General features: G+C 41.5%; 2 protein-coding genes across 2 annotated transcripts; one reads left to right on the top strand and one right to left on the bottom strand.

Moving 5' to 3' along the window:
• Positions 1–1,236: 1,236 nt before the first annotated feature.
• LOC139724174 (superoxide dismutase [Mn], mitochondrial-like) lies at positions 1,237–10,086 on the bottom strand. The gene is made up of 5 exons (XM_071635332.1): positions 9,961–10,086; positions 7,152–7,372; positions 5,558–5,674; positions 1,958–2,137; positions 1,237–1,385 (listed from the first exon to the last, which is right to left on the bottom strand). Exons 1-5 carry the CDS (start codon positions 9,987–9,989, stop codon positions 1,237–1,239), a joined length of 696 nt encoding a protein of 231 aa, XP_071491433.1. The 5' UTR covers positions 9,990–10,086.
• A 1,534-nt stretch (positions 10,087–11,620) lies between these two features.
• LOC139723610 (uncharacterized) lies at positions 11,621–20,558 on the top strand. Its single transcript, XM_071634841.1, has 7 exons — positions 11,621–11,753; positions 13,366–13,400; positions 13,811–13,937; positions 14,637–14,737; positions 15,479–15,651; positions 16,344–16,498; positions 18,251–20,558. Exons 2-7 carry the CDS (start codon positions 13,374–13,376, stop codon positions 19,684–19,686), a joined length of 2,019 nt encoding a protein of 672 aa, XP_071490942.1. The 5' UTR covers positions 11,621–11,753; positions 13,366–13,373; the 3' UTR covers positions 19,687–20,558.
• The last annotated feature ends 100 nt before the right edge of the window (positions 20,559–20,658 follow it).

Here is a 20,658-nt window from a genome sequence, read left to right on the forward strand (position 1 = left end):
AGTGCCTTGTATGATGCATCTTACATTAGTTATCAGTCAGTTATCAAAGGCAAATACACACGTGGTATACAGGTACACTGTACAATTCAATCACACTTGGTTGCTGCCCTTATCTTTCTTGTATGCCAAGAGGACAGTTGAATGAGTCTAACTCTATGCTTCATAAGCTGTATATCCTTGCATACTGCCCCTTTCTTGGCTGAATTTAATTTGTTATGCACACTGTACCATATCTTATTCATGACATCATCACAAATAGTGTAATTACATGGACATATAACACTGTTTTTAAGTTCTTGGATCATACCATAGAACGGAAGAACTAATCATGCTTCAGATGTACATGTACCACATTCATTCCCGGTGAAGAAGTATTATCTGTTCAAAATCTTAAAATCTGAAGAAGAGGAAAACAATGGACAGATACAGAAGATGGTAAAGAGTTAAAAAGAGAGTGTTTGATGGTGTGGAACCTCTTGAGAAATTATACAGATAGACTAGCACTTCAATCTTCTTCCTCCAGTACTTTGGTTGGATATACACATCCCTTGACATGAACTTTAGAGAAAAAAGTTTTTATTGTTATCAACTCTGCAAGGCAGAACACACCCATGTGACATTAACCACTTCTAAATCATAGCCCTTATCCCCAATATCTGTGTGGGTAACTCTTCATAAGCAACATCAAAAACCATCAATTTGATCAACTGAAATCATGGTATCTGTACGTACCCATTTCCTCCACAGAAAAATAAATATATGGAAATATTATACCTTCCTCTATATGGCAGTAGGCTTGGTCACACAATTTCCTCATTCAGACACATTCAGAATGAAGATCGGTCAGAGCTTGCGCGCAGACAGCCAACGATCACTTGTAGCTTTAACTGAAGGGAATCCAAATTCCCTCTGTAAGATGGCAAGATCAAGCGGTTTTACCTGCTTGCTACTTGCTGGGACACCGCGACAACACTTTTGAACCATTTTGGAACGACTTCACAATCCCAACAGACATGGCGTTTACCAACAGCAGGCTGCTGCACAGGTTCAATGATTGAATGATGCTTGCGCTTTTCTCAGAGAAATCGAATAAAACCTCTTCACAAACATCACACTGACCGTAAGAAAATACACTGTATGACAATCATAAAATATATTTTACAACTGAAAATCAGAAAGAAAGAAACAAACACAGCGAATTTGTCGAGTCAAATAGAGGAAGCCCTTGCCCACACTTTAACTGGACATAGCCTCGCCGAGTCTTGCTGCCACGTCATCCCAGTTAGCAATGTTGAAAATTGCCTTCACGTAGTCCGGACGGACGTTCTTGTATTGCAAGTAGTACGCATGCTCCCACACATCAATGCCAAACAGTGGAATCAGACCTGAGAAATATTATGGGGGAAAAATAAAAACAGAACAAAATAGGGACAAAAAGACTCAACAAAAAGAGTCAACACATCATTTCTTTGTACACCATCCTCATTATCACAAGGTTCTACTGTACTACTGAACAGCCAGATATGTCTTCTTATAGTTCACCCTGTTCAGATACAAATTGCACTTTCTAGTCAATCAGATTTTTCCCATGTCTGCTGTTTCTTTTTAAACTCGATAAATTTTCTTTTTCAACGATGATTACAAGTAATCTCCATATGTTCTTCATCAAATGGGCTAAGAAATATTGTACCCCCCCCAAAAAAAAAACACACCCAAAAACCAAAATCCAGAACAGTTGCTGCAGACCATGTTTACTACAATTTTGTCATTTTTTGACGGTTTCTTTTTTGCCTGCTGTCACATGTCTACTTCTTGCATTCACTTGTATCCCTATTTCCTGCGATCTAAAGTTTAACAAAGTTTCTAATGCTACTGTAATGAACTCTCAGGCACATATTCCATCTTTACAGGTGTTAGAGAACATAAGATGAAAAGAAAACGTCTTCAGTTTGCTCACTTGTCGTTGGTTGGAGAGGATCCTGGTTGGCACACGTGGCAATCTGGAGGGACCCTGTACCCTTGTTGAAGCCCAGCCAACCCCAGCCGGAACCCTGGATGGCGATGGTAGCTGCAGACAGCTTGGTCACCATGCTGTCAAATGAACCGAAGTCCCTCTTGATGGCATTCGCTAGTTCACCTGGAGGAAAAGATCAACCAATCACACCACCATTACACAGTCTTAGGGTGTGTTTGAGCTCTCTCCTAAAGCTTACCATACCGTACTGTACCGTACCTGCACCAGAGGAGTGCTCGAATGCTCCTAAAAGTGTAATGTACCAAACAGTGCTGAGCCAATAGTGGAGGAACTAAATGTGGACCACTTCCCAATGTGATCCAAAAGTACCAGTCTACCATAATGTACCAGAAGTTCGCGTGAGAAGAATGCATGTAACATGCACTACATCACAGAGACTCCAACTCTCCCGTTTTCGAAGGGAGATCTCCCACTGAAAGCCCATTTTTGCAAAATCTCCCGTTCTCCCGTTTGAGATTTGATTTCTCCCGCCCTGGCTCTGTGTCTCCCGGTGGAAAGGATTTCTTACTTATTGCTATCGTATGTTGAAAAAATAAGCCTTTATAGATAGCACCAGAGAACATCTAGAACCCTAGGAACTTCGCGCTTCTCACACATCAACTTGGAGTCTCCCGTTTGCTAGGGGTTTCGGGCGGGAGAATCTCCAGATCAGAAGGTGCTTGGGGTTGGAGTCTCTGACATCATAATGCGAACAGATGACTCTTTTTGTTTGGGACACCTGTATGTTGCGTGAGCATGCCAGGTGCACGACCCTGTTGTTACAATACATGTGAATCCTCTGACTTGAGTCCAAAAACAACTCATAAGGTACACTTTCTCACAGAATACTTGAAAGCTCCCAATCTGGCATGGTACGGTGTGGTATGGTATGATGCAGTACATCATCCGTTTGGTTCGCTCTGGTTTGCTTTTGAGTGCTCACACGCAGCCTAGGTATACATCTACAAGAACAGCCATAAGCTCTGTACAAGTGTATAATATGTGTATGTTTGCCAGTATTTATCAATGTCAACAATTCAACAATTTCTACACCTAAAATATTCCACATTGACAGCATAGCATACAAAGTCATACTTACATGTAGTAGTTTGTTTTGTCTTCATCAGAACACTACAAATATGGGTGTACACATACATGTATATGGACAGAATGACTAAAACAAAACAAGAGAAAACAAGGGACTCAGGGGGTCTTGCGCTCACCTGAGTATCGCAAGTTCACCTTCCATGCATTCTGGCAGACTCTTACCTGAGAACACTGGAAACTTGTGGTGGGGTAGCTTTGAGAGCTGGGGGCATGGTGTCCATTTGCATATTCCATCACACTAGTAAAAATACCTGCAAGGTACACTGTACTTTATAGAATGTTGGACTATGCAGGTTTGGGCCCCCCTGGGGGCCCCCAGGTGGGGCATGGTGCCCATTTGATGGAATTGAGATTATATCCCCTAGGGATGCTACCTGCCAAGTTTGGTGAAAATTCATCATGGGGTTTTCAAGAAAGAGATGAAAATTTACAATTTAGGCCCCAATTTAGGCCCCCCTGGGGCCCCCAGGTGGGGCATGGTGCCCATAGTTGGGAATGAGATTTTATCCCCCAAGGGATGCTACCTGCCACGTTTGGTGAAAATTCATTATGGCATTTTCAAGAAAAAGATAAAAATGTACAATTTGGGCCCCAGGACCCCTCCCCACCCCCTTTCCCCGGGTCCCAAAGGGGGGGGGGGGGGGGGGCACCCCTAATTCTGCCATAAACAAACTTAAAACTAAGTCATCAATGTACTAACTCATAGTATTTTGCTCTATCACTTCTAGTTCTAGAGAAGATTTTTTAAGATTCCTTAATTTTTGGGGGTTTGGGCCCCTTTGGCCCCCCCCCCCCCCCCAGGTGGGGCATGGTGCCCATTTGAACAATTGAGATCCTATCCCCCTAGGGATGCTTCCTGCCAAGTTTGGTTTAAATTGGTCATGGGGTTCTCAAGAAGAAGATGAAAATGTAAAAAGTTTACGCACGACGGACGCTGGACGAAGAGCAATCGCAATACTGTACAGGGGAAACTCGGTATAACGAACACTGCTATAACGAGATATCGGTTATAACGAGGAAATTTTGCCGGTCCCAAATTTACTTCCACACAAGTCTATGTAAAATGCTACTCTTATAGCGAGATCGGCTATAACGAAATAACTGCTATAACGAGATAAATTTTGTGACTTCCAAACAAAGTAAAACACAGCCAATCAAACCTGTTATAGCGAGGTAAAGCAAAATGCCTTCGGTAAAGCTTTACTTCACCTGTGCTATCATCTTCAGAGATTGTAAAGCTTGATGCGCCAAAAACTGTCTTGTACACACATAATCATTTTCTTCAGTGCACTCCAGCTAGCACTGCATGTTGTACGTGTAAGTGTATGTGTGCGCGCACACTGATACATGCAGAAAATGGGGTGGGACGGCCATATGTATACATGACATCATCATGACGTTTAGCAGGTGTGAGGAAATCTGATGCTGTGATTGGCTTTCTACGTAGGGAATTCCCCATCTACACACACACACACACACACACACACACACGCAGTTATAAAGTACATAGAGAATGTGTCACATACACACAGCATTGTGCAGACCATATTCAAACTTTCCATACAACACACACCCATACGATAACCACATACCAATGCACAGACGATCTTGATACAATCGCAAGCTATATAAATTTACAAATTCCAACATCTACAATTAATAATAAGAAACACATTCTTGATATTGGATTTCCTTGGCGAAAAACATCTTCTTACCCATAAAGGTGAGTAATTCCCTCACACACACTACCAAGTTATCAGTATTGATTGAAATGTGATGGGTAGTCCCACATGTGCAAATTAATGTCTTTATGTTATGCCTTCTTTTATGCCTACTGATATAACGAGATATCGGCTATAACGAGGAAAATGACTCGGTCCCGACCATCTCGTTATATCGAGTTTCCACTGTACTAGTAGCTCACTTGAGCCTTTGCCTCAGGTGAGCTAACAAAACCAGAAAAGCAATTGGAGGGCACTGGGAGGGCCAAGCAGCTCATTTTCACCCATGTTGTGATTAACACCCTGTATCATAAGCCTACATTTATACCATCTGCATCATTGGATTCCTTGATTGTGAAAACATACCCTATCAGCTGACCAGGCACTGCTGCCTCTAGCAAGCGCGCCATCTAATGTTAATGATGAACCCTACCAATGACAAAGAATCCTTACAAAAATTCACAAATATTTCTGGATCCAGATGGTGATTCGGATCACCGACCACAAAAATTCAATCATCTGTTCCTTGTGTGATTATCAACTTTCTTGAAAATTTCATCCAAATCTGTTCATTATCTTTTTTTTTCATTTATTTTACAAACAGACAGACAGAAAAACCAAACAATGCTGTTGAAAAAAACATAACCTCCTTGGCAGAGGTAACAAAACAAAACAAAACACAGCAGAGACACAGCTTGCACCCAATACAGCATACCTGAGGGTTCTCCACCGCCCTCTGGTGACAGGTTCTTCCAGAAGATTGAGTGGTTGATGTGGCCTCCCCCGTTGAACTTCAGAGCTGGCTGTAAGGATATGATGGCATTGATGTCACCTGGTCCAAAGAAATAGGTGCATGAGGGAGAGAGACGGGAGAATTAAAGTCAAAGTTACAGTCAGTCCTAACCAGTCTAATCATAGAGTACATGTGTACTTGACCCAAGGGGACCAGGCTACTGTGCCATAATCATAACCCTCTCCCCTCCTTTGACAGGAAGAATAAGGGGTTGGAGCCTTCAAAAATGAATGGTTTCCTTCTTTTCCTTCCCCATCCCATTTCTTTTCTTTACCATGAACTTAAAGAGCAGGGTCCCCGTTCAGTTCCCCACCCCTCCGATAGCACGATGACATAGACGAGACACTTCATAGTGCATGTGACGTACAGTGCACTCCCATTAAAACGAACACGGTTATAACGAAGTAAAAACGAACACGGTTATAACGAAGTATTCTGATACAACGAAGTAAAAATACAGACCGCAACATTATCCTCTCTTTGTTTTTTATTGTTAATTTGTTTGTTTATAACGAAATTTTGATATAACGAAAGAAAACTACCGGTCCCAAGGACTTCATTATAATAGGAGTCCACTGTATTATGATATGTCTTTCGTCTTAAACCCTCACCGTATTTTGTATGCCCATTGCCACTATTGCTGGAGTGTTTTCTGTGCCAAAAACTGCACAGATGTCTGGGCACTAATTGTTAACGAACAGAGATGACCTCATCCAGACTGTGCCAACATGGTCCCCTTTTGGACTGAGGCATATTGTATGCCCATGTGGACTGGCTAAACACAATAGACCATTTCTATATTGTATCAAAATTCATGGATGTCTCTTTACCTACAGCCAAGAAACAAACCATTTCGTTCATCAGCTCCCTCCAACAAAATTTCTTATGTAGGAATTCACCTGGCATTCATCAGTTGTGGGCAAAAGCCTCTGCCAAGTTTTGTGGTTAAAGGCAATCCTTTATGAACAACGCATGCATAAAATTTGAATACATTAGAGAAACGGTCTAATAGGTCAAGTTTAAAGGAATTATATGAAGGTTGATCTCATTTAAAAAAAACATGGTAAGTGACAGCAAAGTGTCTAAGCACATAAAGGTACATAAGATGAAACACACAAAACATACAATGCTGATGATGAACATGGTAATAATGAAAATCTTGTTAGAACAAAATCAAAATTCTGGTATAAAAATTATCATCTATAAGTATAATGATATATCTTTATACGCTTTTCTGTTCGGTTATAGTGAAATTGAATAACAAAAGAAAACTACCCTTCCCAAGGACTTTGTTATGGGAGTACACTGTACTGCAAAAGTGGTTATTTTCGTGCAAGTAATTTTTTCACACTCAGCTGGGTGAGATGAATTTCATGTGTTTTTAATCCCATGGAACCAAGAATTTATTAATGAAACATATGACGGGCTAAATATGCCCAAAAATTTCCACACTGCATAAATTTCCACTTTCACAGTATCTGAACACATTGTGGAAACTTGTATTCATGCCACCTACCTTTCTCTGACGCATCCTCCAGCGAAGCTTCAGCTGCGTTCAGATTGTTGACGTAGGTGGCGTGGTGCTTCTTGTGGTGTAGCTCCATGATCTCGCCACTGATCACCGGGGCCAGTGCCCCGTAGTCATAGGGAAGTTCTGGGAGTGTGTGGAGGGACTGGCAGGCCGTAGGAGTCATGCATCTTGACAGAATCCTGGTGCTTGATGGACCAAGCAGGGTTCTGCTGACAAAAGTGCACTAAAAAATTAATTTCATACAAACCATGGCAAATACCCAAAGTCTTACACTCCCCTTTTGTCCCTTCTTTTCTATGTGAAATCAACATCAGCTGTTTTTATTTCATACAATAAGCAAAACACACTAATAATGTTTACATACATTCCTTAATACCACAAATATACTACCAATAGGACAGTACAGGTTGTGAGTTTCTTCACTTTGTCTCCCTCTGAGACAAATTAAATTTGTTAAGATCACAACTGCTGATCTGTGTCCGACATGTTTGTTAATTTACAGATCAGCAGTTGCGATCTTAACAAATTTAATTTGTAGAGGGAGACAAAGTGAAGAAACTCGCACCTGAACCTTCACACCTCTGAATAATATCTTTCTTTCATTTAATAGGACAGTACATGTGATAAAATGACACTGATATCTTTATGGTAAAATTGTAACCTTTGACATTCTACTCCTCTCTTCTCTATCACTTTCTTTCCCTTCCAACCTAGACTTAATACAGGGCTCGACACTAACGGTGGCCCGGTGGCCCGGGGCCACCAAAATTGAAAGTCGGGCCACCAAATTTCAAAAAAGGGCAAATTTGGTGGCCCGCCTCGGGCCACCAAATTTTCTTGAAAAGTATGACAATTCGTAACTTTTTGCGCCGGAAATTAGCAGTTATATTTGTTTAAAGGATGGATGAAAAGGACTGAATGAGTGCCTGAGAGTGAGTGTTGCGAGTTTGTTGAGGTTTATTTATGAGTAGATGCATGTCCAACTTCCAATTCTTACTATATGACTGGATAAAACTTAGATATTTGACTCATTAAAAAAAAAAACAGGACTTTTAATGTTTTTTATTGTTTGTTTTTTTGTCGGGGCCACCAAATTTTTCTCTCGGGCCACCAAAAATTTGAAATTGTGGATTTTGGTGGCCCCATCGGGCCACCAAACAAAAAAGTTAGTGTCGAGCCCTGCTTAATAACTTTGATTTGATACTGTTGTATGTAAGTTGTATTACTTTGTAATGTATTTTGCTGAGCACATACATACACGTACATGTGGTGTGATGATCTTTGTGCACCATATTTTGCAGCCTTACCGCAACGGACTTCCGCTGGTTCTATTAAAACAATCTAAGCTGTTGTCTGTAAAATAAATAACCCCCTCATCAAGACATATGTTTGACATGCCTTACCGTATATTACATACCTTGGATAACATACCTTGGAAGTGGGCGTAAAGTTAAACACAACTTATTTGCCCCTCGGTGTCGTCATTACATGACATTAATCTCTTTTTGTTAGGCACTATGTGCGCTGTGCAGAAATTGTATTGCATGGACAAAAAGATATCCCTTTGGGTTTATATTTGTTCTTGTCTTGACTCCAGAACCTCTCTACGAAATTAGGTTAGACTTGAAACTGTTTACATATAAATCTACTCCCACATTCGTTGACATGGTAAGACTAAAGACTAATCAAGAGGCTTTTCTCTTGTACCCCCTCCTTGAAAGAGTCAGAGAGGAACAGATCCCTGGAGCCATGAATACTGCTTGATATTATTAAAGTGACAAAGTTGCATAAATGGGGTGGGCCTACATTGCATATGATATAGACCCTCTATACTGGATTCCAGAAAAAACAAAATAAAAAGAGGAATAGAAGAGTCTATCAGTATCACATTGATTCTACTTAGACTCTAAGCTTACTGAGTTTGAATACACTAACCAAAAGTTTGTAGACACACAACTGAACGGGTTTATTAGTAAAATAGGCCGTATTGACCTAAACATCAAACTGGGTTTCCCAACATTGTCATAGACACAGAGCAGATACAGTTGTATGATCCAGACATTCAGTGAATGGCCTAGATGACTTGCATAGCTCAGATTTCTTCCAGCAATTTAGATATACACATTCCAGGACAAGAGGTCACACACTCAAGCTAAGAAAACCCTACGCAAACTCAAATGTAAGACAAAGGAACTTCTCACACCGAGTAGTTAATTTATGGAACAGCCTACCACCTGAAGTCATCAACACCTTCAAATCAAATCTGGAAAAGTCATGGAAACATAAATTCAACTGTTATGACCCGGATACTAAATTCCCATGATGCTCCTGCCCTACGCATGCAAATTTGTAGAGCAAATAACAATTGCAGCAAGACTCAACGAGTCAAGAGGATGCAGAGGGGCAAATAAGTCCAGTATACTTTAGTTTATGCCCAACATCACGGTAAATAAACACGTGATAAAGGTAAATCAAACATGGGCCATGCCCTAGCTAGCCATGGCCTACTATTCAACACCAGCACTCACAGGTCAGCAGGCTATCCGAGCTGTATGAGCGAGGTACCGTCGGCCTCAAAAATCCAGGGTAGTTCAACGCACTCATAATAACTCATACATATCACATAGATCTGTCTATGTTAGATCTACACTACCTGAATGGAGGTGGTCATACTCAGTCAAGCTGCCAGACATTTCTACCGACTTGCCTCGGTATCATTCGACCCACTATACACTGCGCCGTTTATATTCTGCCTTCTCATCATCGTTTTGTACAACATCATACATTTTCTTACCTTCCTGCAGCGGTTGCTTGAGCCAACATGTCGATAATCTCTCAGAAGTCGTCAGGCCTCATGCAAAACACACGTCGTACTTGAAGAGATTGCCGCTGGCTTTAATTCGCTTCGTCAATTTCGAGTTGGCGATCCTCGACCTCCGCAACACCAGTGTGCATGCAGTACCTGGCCAAGTCAAGTTCCTTTACACTTTCAGGGAAAGCAGCGCAGCGCATGCATGCATGCGGTTTGTTGTTGTGTAGTACAGCTCCTAACACAACACAAGGCAAACGGCATCACCCACACTGTTCAGTACTGACCGTAGGTTATAGCATCACCACGTGAAATGGAACTACGCCCACTCGTGCTGACATTAGAATAAGCGTACTACTAATGTCGATTTTTCCCAGTTTTCTCTTTCTACCAATACTCTATACGGGATAGCACTCAGACGGGAGCATGCAGATAGCTGTTGAGAAAAATAATACCCGTAGGCCTATAATGAATCAAAACCGAGCCATGGGCCATGGGTTCGCTCTTTGAGAGGAAAAATGATGTCCAATCTTTAATCAGAAACAAATGTTCTTCAATATTCATTTATCTCTATATCATAGCGACATTGCCCTAAAATCCTGTGCATTTTATATGCTGATCAGCACCCGACTTTCTTGTTTCAAGTTTAAATGCGAGTTGAAAAACAGAAACAGAAAACTCAATATTTCTATCTCATGATTACAAAAACCGTTTATTTTTCCTGGTCTGGTGATGACACTCATTTCCATGATCTTCATTTGACAGACAAACCTAAAGACACGAAAGAGAAGTAAGGAAACATCTAGAAGCAAAAAACAACAACAAAGAAACAAAACAAAACCAAAAAATCAAAAAAACAAAAACGGAAAGAAAGACAGAAAGAAAGCCCAGAAAAAAAAATGAGGGGGGGGGGTGTCGAGAGAGAAGGTTCGAAGGAGGGGAAAAAAAGAAATAAAAATGTCTTTTACAGCGACTGGTTTGTGTGATAAATCACTCCTCTGCACGCGACGGAACTCAAAATATGGGCCTCTATATGTTGGTCACTCTCGTATCTAGGGCTCATATGCTATAACACAGGGTCGACACTTGAAAGTGGTGCGGCCCGGTGGCTCGGGACAACTCAAAGTTGGTGTCGGGCCAGAAATGTATCTTTTGGTTGTCCAATTAGGCAACCAACATTCAAAAGTGTTTCTTTTACCTTTATTTTGAGCCACTAATAATGTCTCTTACGGATCAAGCGGGCCCGAAAGGGGCCACCAGCCGAAAAATCCTGCTTTTACGTAGTATTCACATAAACAAATAAAATATAATTCTTGATTTATGCTTTTGCACGAATAGGCCTATTTACACAGTGGGGATTGATCGGCATAATTGTGTTTTCCTTTATAGTCGTCGGCCTAGATATACATAGGCCTAATTAAACTGCTGAATATTGAATAGCATACCTCGGATTGCGTGATCTGAATGGGCTGGTAGCGTGAGTTTTTTCGAACCATGGTAGATTTCGCAAATGCGGTCATGTCGGCCAAGCTTTGCTAATGTGTAGTACAAGTGTACATACAGCGAGAACCCGCGTCAAATCTGTGCGGTGCGTATCGTATCGTGCATGCATAGCGCATGCAATTGCACATTCGAAGATGTGAAATTGTAGTAGTGTGCTTTTCTAATGCACATGGTAACCTCCGTGATGAATGCCGACGAAGAAATTCGAGAATTTTTACAAGTCAAAGTGTATTAACCATCACAAAAATCACAGCTGCTAGGAGGACTACTACAAGGTAAGGCATTGATTTCATGTAGTTATTCATCAGAGTTCGTGTAGAAAGTATTTAAAAAGGTAGATGCGATCGTGCAACCTGTGTGCAAGACCCGCTCGATCCGCCATTTTTGCATGTTAACCTATGGGGAAAGTACCGGTGTACAGTAGCATTAGCGTCGTTCAGCTCGATCGTGTAGATGCAGGATGTAGTATCTAGTAACGTAACGCAACGGTAGATGTTCCAACCGGGGAAGTGGACTGTAGACCCTATATGCCGGTTTAGATATAGTGGATATAGCAGGAAAAGTAAAGGTAAAGTGGCCATACACTCCCTCAGTATAATGTCAGAGCTCAAGTCGGACAATCAATGGAGCACGTCTTACTGTACTGTACTGTAGTGTAACTGCTAGAACTGTAACAAGTTAGACAGAGGAGAATGGTCTAGTACACACGTGCGTAGTACAAGGCCCTACTACAATGTAGGCTGGGCCTAAATTACTCAACTCTACAACCCACAGGCTCACAGCAAATGATGATGCGCTGTGATGCTCACTGGTCTCGCCACCATTCATTCAATTCAATCATCAATGACAGTGACATGTGGTTGACAACTTACTTTTTATTTAAACTACAGTCAGCATGCAGCAGTTGATGAAAATCTAAATTCGATAAAACACCAATTGTGATGTTAACTTTGATTTTTATTTTTTAATAAACAAATCTAACATAATGATTAGATTCTACTCTATATAGAATCATTTTCTGTTAATAAGACAAGGAACAAGATTCCATGCTTGTCATTGCATTGTAACGTTAGAAGTAATGTTAGAACTCCTATCGGTATGCAGTACAGTTGTACTCCAATCCTAGTGAGTGAGATAGCCCTTTGTGAAGTTTGATGACTGAATGACTGAGAGAATGTTTTCATAAGAGCATAGAATCTCATTTTCAAGCCTTTAAATGAACCTACCTAACATTAGTCTATAAAAGAGGAACGTTGTACACAAATGCATATCATACATAGATCTAGAAACATTAAATTTATAAATGAATGATTTTCCATGTCTTCTCCATTAGCAAGCATCAGTGCAATGCTAGTCAGCAGTTTACATTGATTTCTAATGGAACATCAAATACAAAGTGATTGTTTGTGTTACCAAAATAACTTCTATTCCATGGCAGTGTTTACATGTTGCAGGCCCACAGCACATTGTATGTAGGCCCCCTACACATATTTTGTTGTCTTATGAATGTTTTCCTAACTGAGTACATGTAGTTAGAAGTGAGCATTTGCACAACCTTTTTTTTTTCGATATTTAAAGTGTGCTTATGTACATAATTGTACGATACTTGACAACTAATTACTTGAAAATATGAGAAGATTTTTTTGAAGTCAACAAGTTTACTACTGTATGCTAGCTTTGCCAGCTGCATTGTTCTACAGACACATTATCTGCAGACAGCAATTTTCTCTTTTAAACATGCGTATAGAATACTCTAGAGGACCTACTGTACATTGTACATGTAACACAATGTACATGTGATGATATACAGTACAGACTTTGTATATTATAACAGAATCTGATGAACAGTTGCTTAATTTGTGTCTGCATCTCATGTCATTACTACAGGCAGCATCATGTCCGAGGAAAGTGCAAGGAAAAGGGTAAAGTACAGACTGTATTTTTTTGTTTTTATTTTTTTAATTTTTTATTTAATTTTTTTTTTATTACTATGTACAGTGTTTACCAAAATATCACAAAGAAACTTCCTGAACTTTGTCCATGGCTGTTTTTCACATGTGTCTTCATCCGAAATGGGCAGAACAAACCTGCAAACCAAGATACTGTAACTGCTGGCAGACCTTACGCTCTTTCCTGAAGCCCTAAGACCACATACATGGTTTCAGGTTTGTCAATCAGAAATTAGGAGAATTCAAAGTAACAACATTGAACCAATATCCCTGTTTCATGACAGCAAGCACAATTTATAAATGTACATCTTAGAGTATGCTAAAATGGAACTGAACTCCTTGCTGATTGTTTCCCCTTTCACGACGTTTCCTTTTTCATATAGCCAAGACTCTCTGAAGACGACACAGAAAACCTCTCTAAAGCTGACCTCCTTGAGTACGTCAAGAAGCAAGATCTCTACATTGCGGACCTAGAGGCCAAACTTGAGACATCAGGGCCGAGCAACAGTGGTAAGGAGGTTTAGGGCAATATGGTGCATGAAGCTGGTGACCTCATGCTGTTCTATACTTTTTTTTTCTCATCAAGTTATCTCCAAGAGGTGAATTAGTAAATATCCTAGTTTTTTTTTTTTCCTTCAGGTTATTTGCGTTAGTGCCTGTTTCTGTAGATTGGACCTGTAGTTTTGATTTACTCACATACATACAGATGAAATCCACAATACGTGAGATCCTTTCAAACTGCACTGTATGGACCAACTAACTTCTGCATATCGTCGCTTGGGCGACAAGACCTCGTATCTACAAAATATCAAATGTTCAGGAGAGACCAAAAAAAAAAAAAAAAAATGACAACCGAAGCACTGTATCAAACGAGAAAGCCTTTCCTTTGACATGCCGTGGTGGCTTCATTTTTGGGGTAAGACAGCTAGGATTTGGACAGGACATCACTGGCAATAACCAATTATCAGACCATTAATCGAAAAAAGGTCATTTTCACAAAAATTTAAGATACAAGGTCTTGTCACCCCAGCGAGAATATATGAAAGACATTAAGCACTGTGATGCACTGAGGACTGACATCACTCCTCAAGAATTTGAAAAACTGTGTACAGGGTCGCCTAAGTGTGAGGAATATGCATAACATACAAATCCCATTCGACTCGGCAGTGATACTAGCAGTGATGATAAACGATTTCTTTCTGTCCCCAGGGGATGGTGAGGACAAGGCGCGCCACCTGAAAGCCGCTCGTCGTGAGCAGCTGCTTGTCATGAGGCTCACCACCAAGGAGCAAGAACTCCATGAGCTAGCTGTGAGTAATGACTGATATGAATGCTAATGCTAATATTAAAACTTACAGTATTTTTTCCTCTCATTCTCCTTCAGTTCCATTCCTAAGCGGTAAATTGAAGTTAAATTGAATACTGATACTCCTTTACTGATACTCCTTTTTCCTGAGCATAGAATGCATAAGTCAGAGAATACCTAAATTTTTCCCAATAGGATGTAAAAAGAATATTTTTTCTGAGGAAGATGGGTACATTCAATCTTTCAAATTTCCAGAGAGAGAATTTTGTGGATGTGGAGTAGGCTTCATGAAATAGACTTTCTACTTTGAAAATTACGGTACTTACTGCCAGATAGACAATAAGTAGTTTTTGACATTGACATTTTATTTGTACACTACCATGTGCATGTTCAACATTCATTAGCATGTCTTGTACCAGAAGTCAGATTGCTACCATAAAGGATTTCATATTGTGATTGGAGATCAGATATGATCAGATGGTAAAGTGGCTGGATGGGGAGGGGTTGAGTTGAGGGGGAGGGGGTAACCATAACTTCAGAATGGTCATGCCATTGATTGAAAATGGAAATGGCTTTAGATTAGATAGACAAGCCAGCTGGCCAGCAACCATTTTGATTTGGGGAGAATGGAGAACAGGGTTCACATCCATGCAGTCAAAAAGCCCCTATTGTCATTGTCGGTGTTGGTGTATGCCCTCCATAATCATCATTCTCTTTAACATCCTCTTCTTCTCTTCCTCCCTAGAACCAACTGGCGGACAAGACACAGAATGCAGGCACGGCCCAGCTGCGGTCGGCCATGGTGGACCCTGCCCTCAACCTGCTCATTCAGCGCCTCAAGAGGGAACTAGAGGACAACAACACCAAACTGAAGCAAGCGCACGAGGACATGGCCGCCTGGAAGTTCACACAAGACAGGTACTTTGGAGTGATGCAGAATCCACGCCCTGTCCAAGTCAACTCAAGCTGATACTGAAAGATTTAGAAGGCATTATGCAGAGAGGAAGATGATGGATAGATAGATAGATAGATAGATAGATAGATAGACTGATAGATAGATAGATAGATAGATAGATAGATAGATAGATAGATAGATAGATAGATACAATGTAGATAGATAGAGAAATAGACATAAAGGTAGGGGGAGGGGTAAGCAAAAGAAAGCTATGCCTAAAAGTTGTCTTACTAAAAAAGAAAAAAAAAGGTGCTTGTTTCCTGAACAGTGTTGACTATCTTGAATTGGAATGTTTCCATGGAGGTGAAAATAAAATTATATGGTACACATATCCCCCTTAACAGTAAAAATGAAGAGACTAGAAAATTAATCTCTTCTGCAAATTAGTTAATCCGTGCCCCTGAATAACTGAAGAAAGTTCAAGAATAGAGCAAGACCTAAACTATTCGGGTTTAGGCATATCAGTAGGAAGTATACCTCATGAATTCTCATGTGATTTGGAAGAAAGCATTCGTTGGACCAAGCTCCCTGGTTGGACATAAGCCTCTTCTGTATATTCTATTTTGCTTTAACATTCTATACCTCCGTCTCTCAACTCCTCCCCCCCCCCCCCCCCCACTTGCTTTCACCCTTGCCCCCTCATCTGCCCCTGCAGCCAGACGGGCAAGCGTCTGATGGCCCGCTGCCGCACCCTGATCCAGGAGAACCAGGAGCTGGGCAAGCAGGTGTCTCAGGGCAAGGTGTCCCAGGTGGAGGCTGAGCTGGCCCTCCAGAAGGAGATCAACGAGGAGCTAAAGAGCAGTCAGGATGGTGAGTGAGATGGGGGCGGAGCTAGTCTTCTTACAAGTCTCTCGCGTGGTAACTGTAAAATCAGAAATGTTCGCTTGTGTGAAACTCTTGCGAAGTTTGCGAGGAGCAAAGACTTGTAAAAGAAAAATGCATGTGAAGTTTTTGTCTATGCCATGCACTGAATGCAAGTGGCAATTTACGAAAGTTTCATACTGTTAAAAAGGATGTCTGCTTCAATTCGCCGAAGTTTCATGCCGCGAAAAGACTGTAGACTCCAATTTGTGAAAGATTCATGCCGCAAATGTGTTTCTGATTTTACAATGTTAGTGACAACAATCACAGGCAAAGCGAGGTGGAGCCAAGCAAGTAAACTTGATGGGTCTTTCAAAGAAGGTCTACATAGATGTTACTATTTACCCTGAGCCAGGCGATAGCTTATTTAAACCTGCGCATCACTCCCACTGAGCAACTCAATCACTGACCAAATCAGTTAGTCTATTCAGCCAATGGAATTGCAAGATTCTCCCAAATTGTATTATGCACAAGCTTCTTTGAATAGACCTGCTTGTTTTGGTTGTGAGTTTTCACTACCAATCACTCATAGCAAAATTGTGTAATTCGATGGTGTTAAGGAAAGTTATTTGAGAAATTTGGACTGGTCTTCAATGGCCCTCTCGCTGGGGCTTGCCTCTTGCTGGTGACTTGTCTCTGTCTCATGTGATGACTCTGTGATCACTTCTCTTGCAGCGTTTCAAAACAATAGGAAGGTCTTTAACAAAGGCTAGGGCAGGGTTGGATCTGCATTATTTTGGATAATATAATATGCTGGTGGTACCAGTATGAGGGATAGGGGAAAGGCTCAAGTCTCCCTGATTATGCAGGAAGCATCCTGAAATATTTAACATTTGTTAACATTCTGACAAATTATATTAGAAAATCTCCTTGATTTAGGAATTTGATTGCCTGGTTGAGGTGTATGTATTACACACAAATCTCCCAGATGCCTTGTTGTTTCGATGCACGAATATTGAGTGCTCCTGTAAGAGGTAATGCACTGCAACCTCCCTCAGAGGGCAAGTGGCAAAGGACAGTGATAGAATACTGCTTCAGACCTGTAGAATACAGCCATAGTCAATCAGCCTTGAGGTTGCTGCAGTAGAAGATGGAAAACAGCTGGGATTGGTTGATCTTGTGTGTTATGTGTGTGTATTTCTGTGTGTGAGTGAGCGTGAATTTGTACGTAATACTGTGTGCCACAGATGTGTCCATTCAGCTTCCATTCCATTACTGTTTTCCCAGGCTGCTTGCAAGACTACCCAAACTTACATTTCTCTCTGGAAGTAGAGCACTGAATCCTTATCAAAATGTCATAAGTTTCAGAAGATCTCACATTCTTACATAGAGTACAAATATTCCAGGGAGTTAGACATGGAATTGTGCATGCATGCATGTGTTCCGTTCAAACATGAAACTGTGGATCTATCGATTAAAATTAGAAGTGGAATTGTGGTTGATATGGCAGCATGCTGTTAAGTGTATGCAACAATGCATAAGAAACTAGCAGTATGACTTACCAGCTGTTGGAATATTAATATTTCCAAGACATGCTCTTGTGGGAAATGTGTTGATACCCATATGCTTTCTGAAGAATGGGAGGGGTAATGTACAAATCACGTAGGGTTGAGTTTGTTTGTTTGTGTGTTTAGTTGTTTTTTTGGTCATTGTTGAAATTGTATTCTAATCTGGCAAGGCTTTGTCTGTTTTTCTTCGTAGAAATGTATGAGATGGTGATCCAGCTCAATGATGAAGGGGAAGGCATGCAGAGCACCATCTTGGCTCTTCAGCAGGATCTCAAGGAAAAGCAACAGGAGATCGCCCGACTCAAGTCCGAAGGGGAGCCCACGAATGCTTTGGAGACTCCAGCCATCTTGGAGGAAGTAAAGAAGGAAGCAGAACCTTGCCCCACTGCAGCGCATGAGCCTTGCACAGCTGTCATACATGAGCCTGAGAATGATATTGAGATGGAGGAAGAGCCCAGTGTGAAAGAAGAGGTTGAAAAAGAGCACCAGAGTCCAGAGCCAATGGAACAGGGTGAAGCAACAGAGCAGGATCAGGAAGAGCCAGCATCTCCTGGACAAATTCCTGCTGTGAGGACTACAGAGTACAGTCGGGAAGCCGTGGCATCTCCGACAAGAGGGGAAGCAGAGTCAACCACTGTTACTGCAACTTGTGCAGACAAGGACAGCTTGTCTGTAGAGCCATGGACCAACCCAAGCCACTTCGTTGCGTCCCCTGCAAGCCCTGTTGAAGAGGCGGATGAAAGGACGTCTGAAGGTGATAGGGTAGCTGACGTAGAGTTCAGGACAGAGCTACCGCCACAAGAAGAGCTGGCATCAGAATCGAGGGATGCCGGCCAGTACCCAGAGGAGGAGGTGCCATCAGAGAGGACTTCAGAATCAACTTTGAAGAACCAGGGAGCTGAGAGCATATCAGATGAGGAGGAGGTTGATAGCACTAGCTTCAGGGAGGAACCGGAGGAGCAGGAGGAGCTTGGGAGCGACATTGGAGAGGAGCAGCCACAGTTTAGGACTCCACTGGACGACTCGTCTCAGGACAGCACCATATGTGGTGATGTCCGAGAGGCAGAGACGGACGACAGCTCAAGAATAGGTGAAAGGTCAGGAACCCTGACCCCTGATTTCAGTACAAACGGTGAGCACCATCGCGAGAGTGTGGCCGACTCGGCTGCGAAAAACGGTGAGGCAGAACCGCTTTACGTAAACAATGATGATGGGAGGGAGGGGGAGTCTGTTGAACGTTCCATTGAAAATGAAAGAAACACCTTGGTCCAGGACCCGAGTACTTATGAGGCTGTTGAGGAAGAGGTTAACAGTCTTGATAATGGGTCCGATATCACTGACAGACAATCTGAAGAGGTGGCAACTGATAATAATAATGGTGTGTCAAATTCAGGGGAGTATGTGAATAGTGGTGTCTCGAGTCCTCGAGAGGATGATGAGGTGCCCCGGGTCCCAGCTGGGGAACACTCAAGGACAGATTCTGTTGTCAAGTCCTTGAGTACAAACTGTCACGATGAAAGCCCCACTTTAGACGAGGGGGTTGACTCGGAACAGTGCGGGGATGACGACAGCACAATTCAAAACTCTGTCCCATCCACAAACTCGAACCCTGATGAGATATCCGTCTAATCCCGGCCATGTCACACAAACTGCTCCTACTGTACTGCATGGAATATTAAACAAAGAAAATGACAGACAGTCTGACTCCATGAATAAGTATACAAATGTAAAAGAAGCTGCTTTAACCTGGTCAACTTCCATTTCACACAAAATGCATGTAGTTTTTAGTCAGTAGCAATCTGTCCACACACAAAAAAGTAGTTCTTGGTTGTCTCGTGATGATAAGTATGGTGCATTCATTATGAAATTCCTGGTTTGGAAAACAAGTTCCTCTTTTTTACACTTTGCTCTTTTATAATACAACTTATATTGCCCTTTCAAGCAGTTGTTCATATTGTCTCGCTTTAAATCCATGATACTTTCTATCGCAAGAAGATCCTTGTTATTTTTTACATTAGACCTAGGGCTCAGGACATCCAGGTAACTGCCAATTACGTAGATGAGTGAATCACTCACGGGGCAGCTGAAATTGGGATGTTTCTCTCAAGCTTGCAGTATTTCGACAACAAATACAGCTGAAGATATACTTTCTTGAAATGGGGTAAATGTTGAAATAACTAAAATGTTAATATGGTTGGAATGAAGTACAGCATCTTGGAAAGAAGTCTCTACATGTATGTTCGCCTACGAGAGATTTGTGTATGCATGCAGTCTACCTGAAGTGAACATTTCCATATCCTATCCATTTCTCTATCCGTACCGTATCTGCTGTATTCTGTCACTCATTCATGTCTACAGTGTGAAGTCAGTGGGTAGTCTTGCTTCAAGTTGCTTGTATGATAACTCTCCAAACAGGTGATTATGACTATGCACTTTGAATGTCCTGTTAATCGCTGTATGATTGTAGAATGATTTTGAAATGCTGGTAGGGCATTTTTTTTTTTCTCCTCTGTAATGGAATGTGGGATTGTGAGCAGAGACTCCAACTCTCCCGTTTTCGACGGGAGATCTCCCGCCAAAAATAAGCCTTAGATAGCACCT

The sequence above is a fragment of the Diadema antillarum genome, unplaced genomic scaffold, assembly GCF_040938485.1.
Source record: "Diadema antillarum isolate AM-2024a unplaced genomic scaffold, OU_Dant_1.0 scf00000015, whole genome shotgun sequence".
Lineage (NCBI taxonomy): Eukaryota > Metazoa > Echinodermata > Echinoidea > Diadematoida > Diadematidae > Diadema > Diadema antillarum.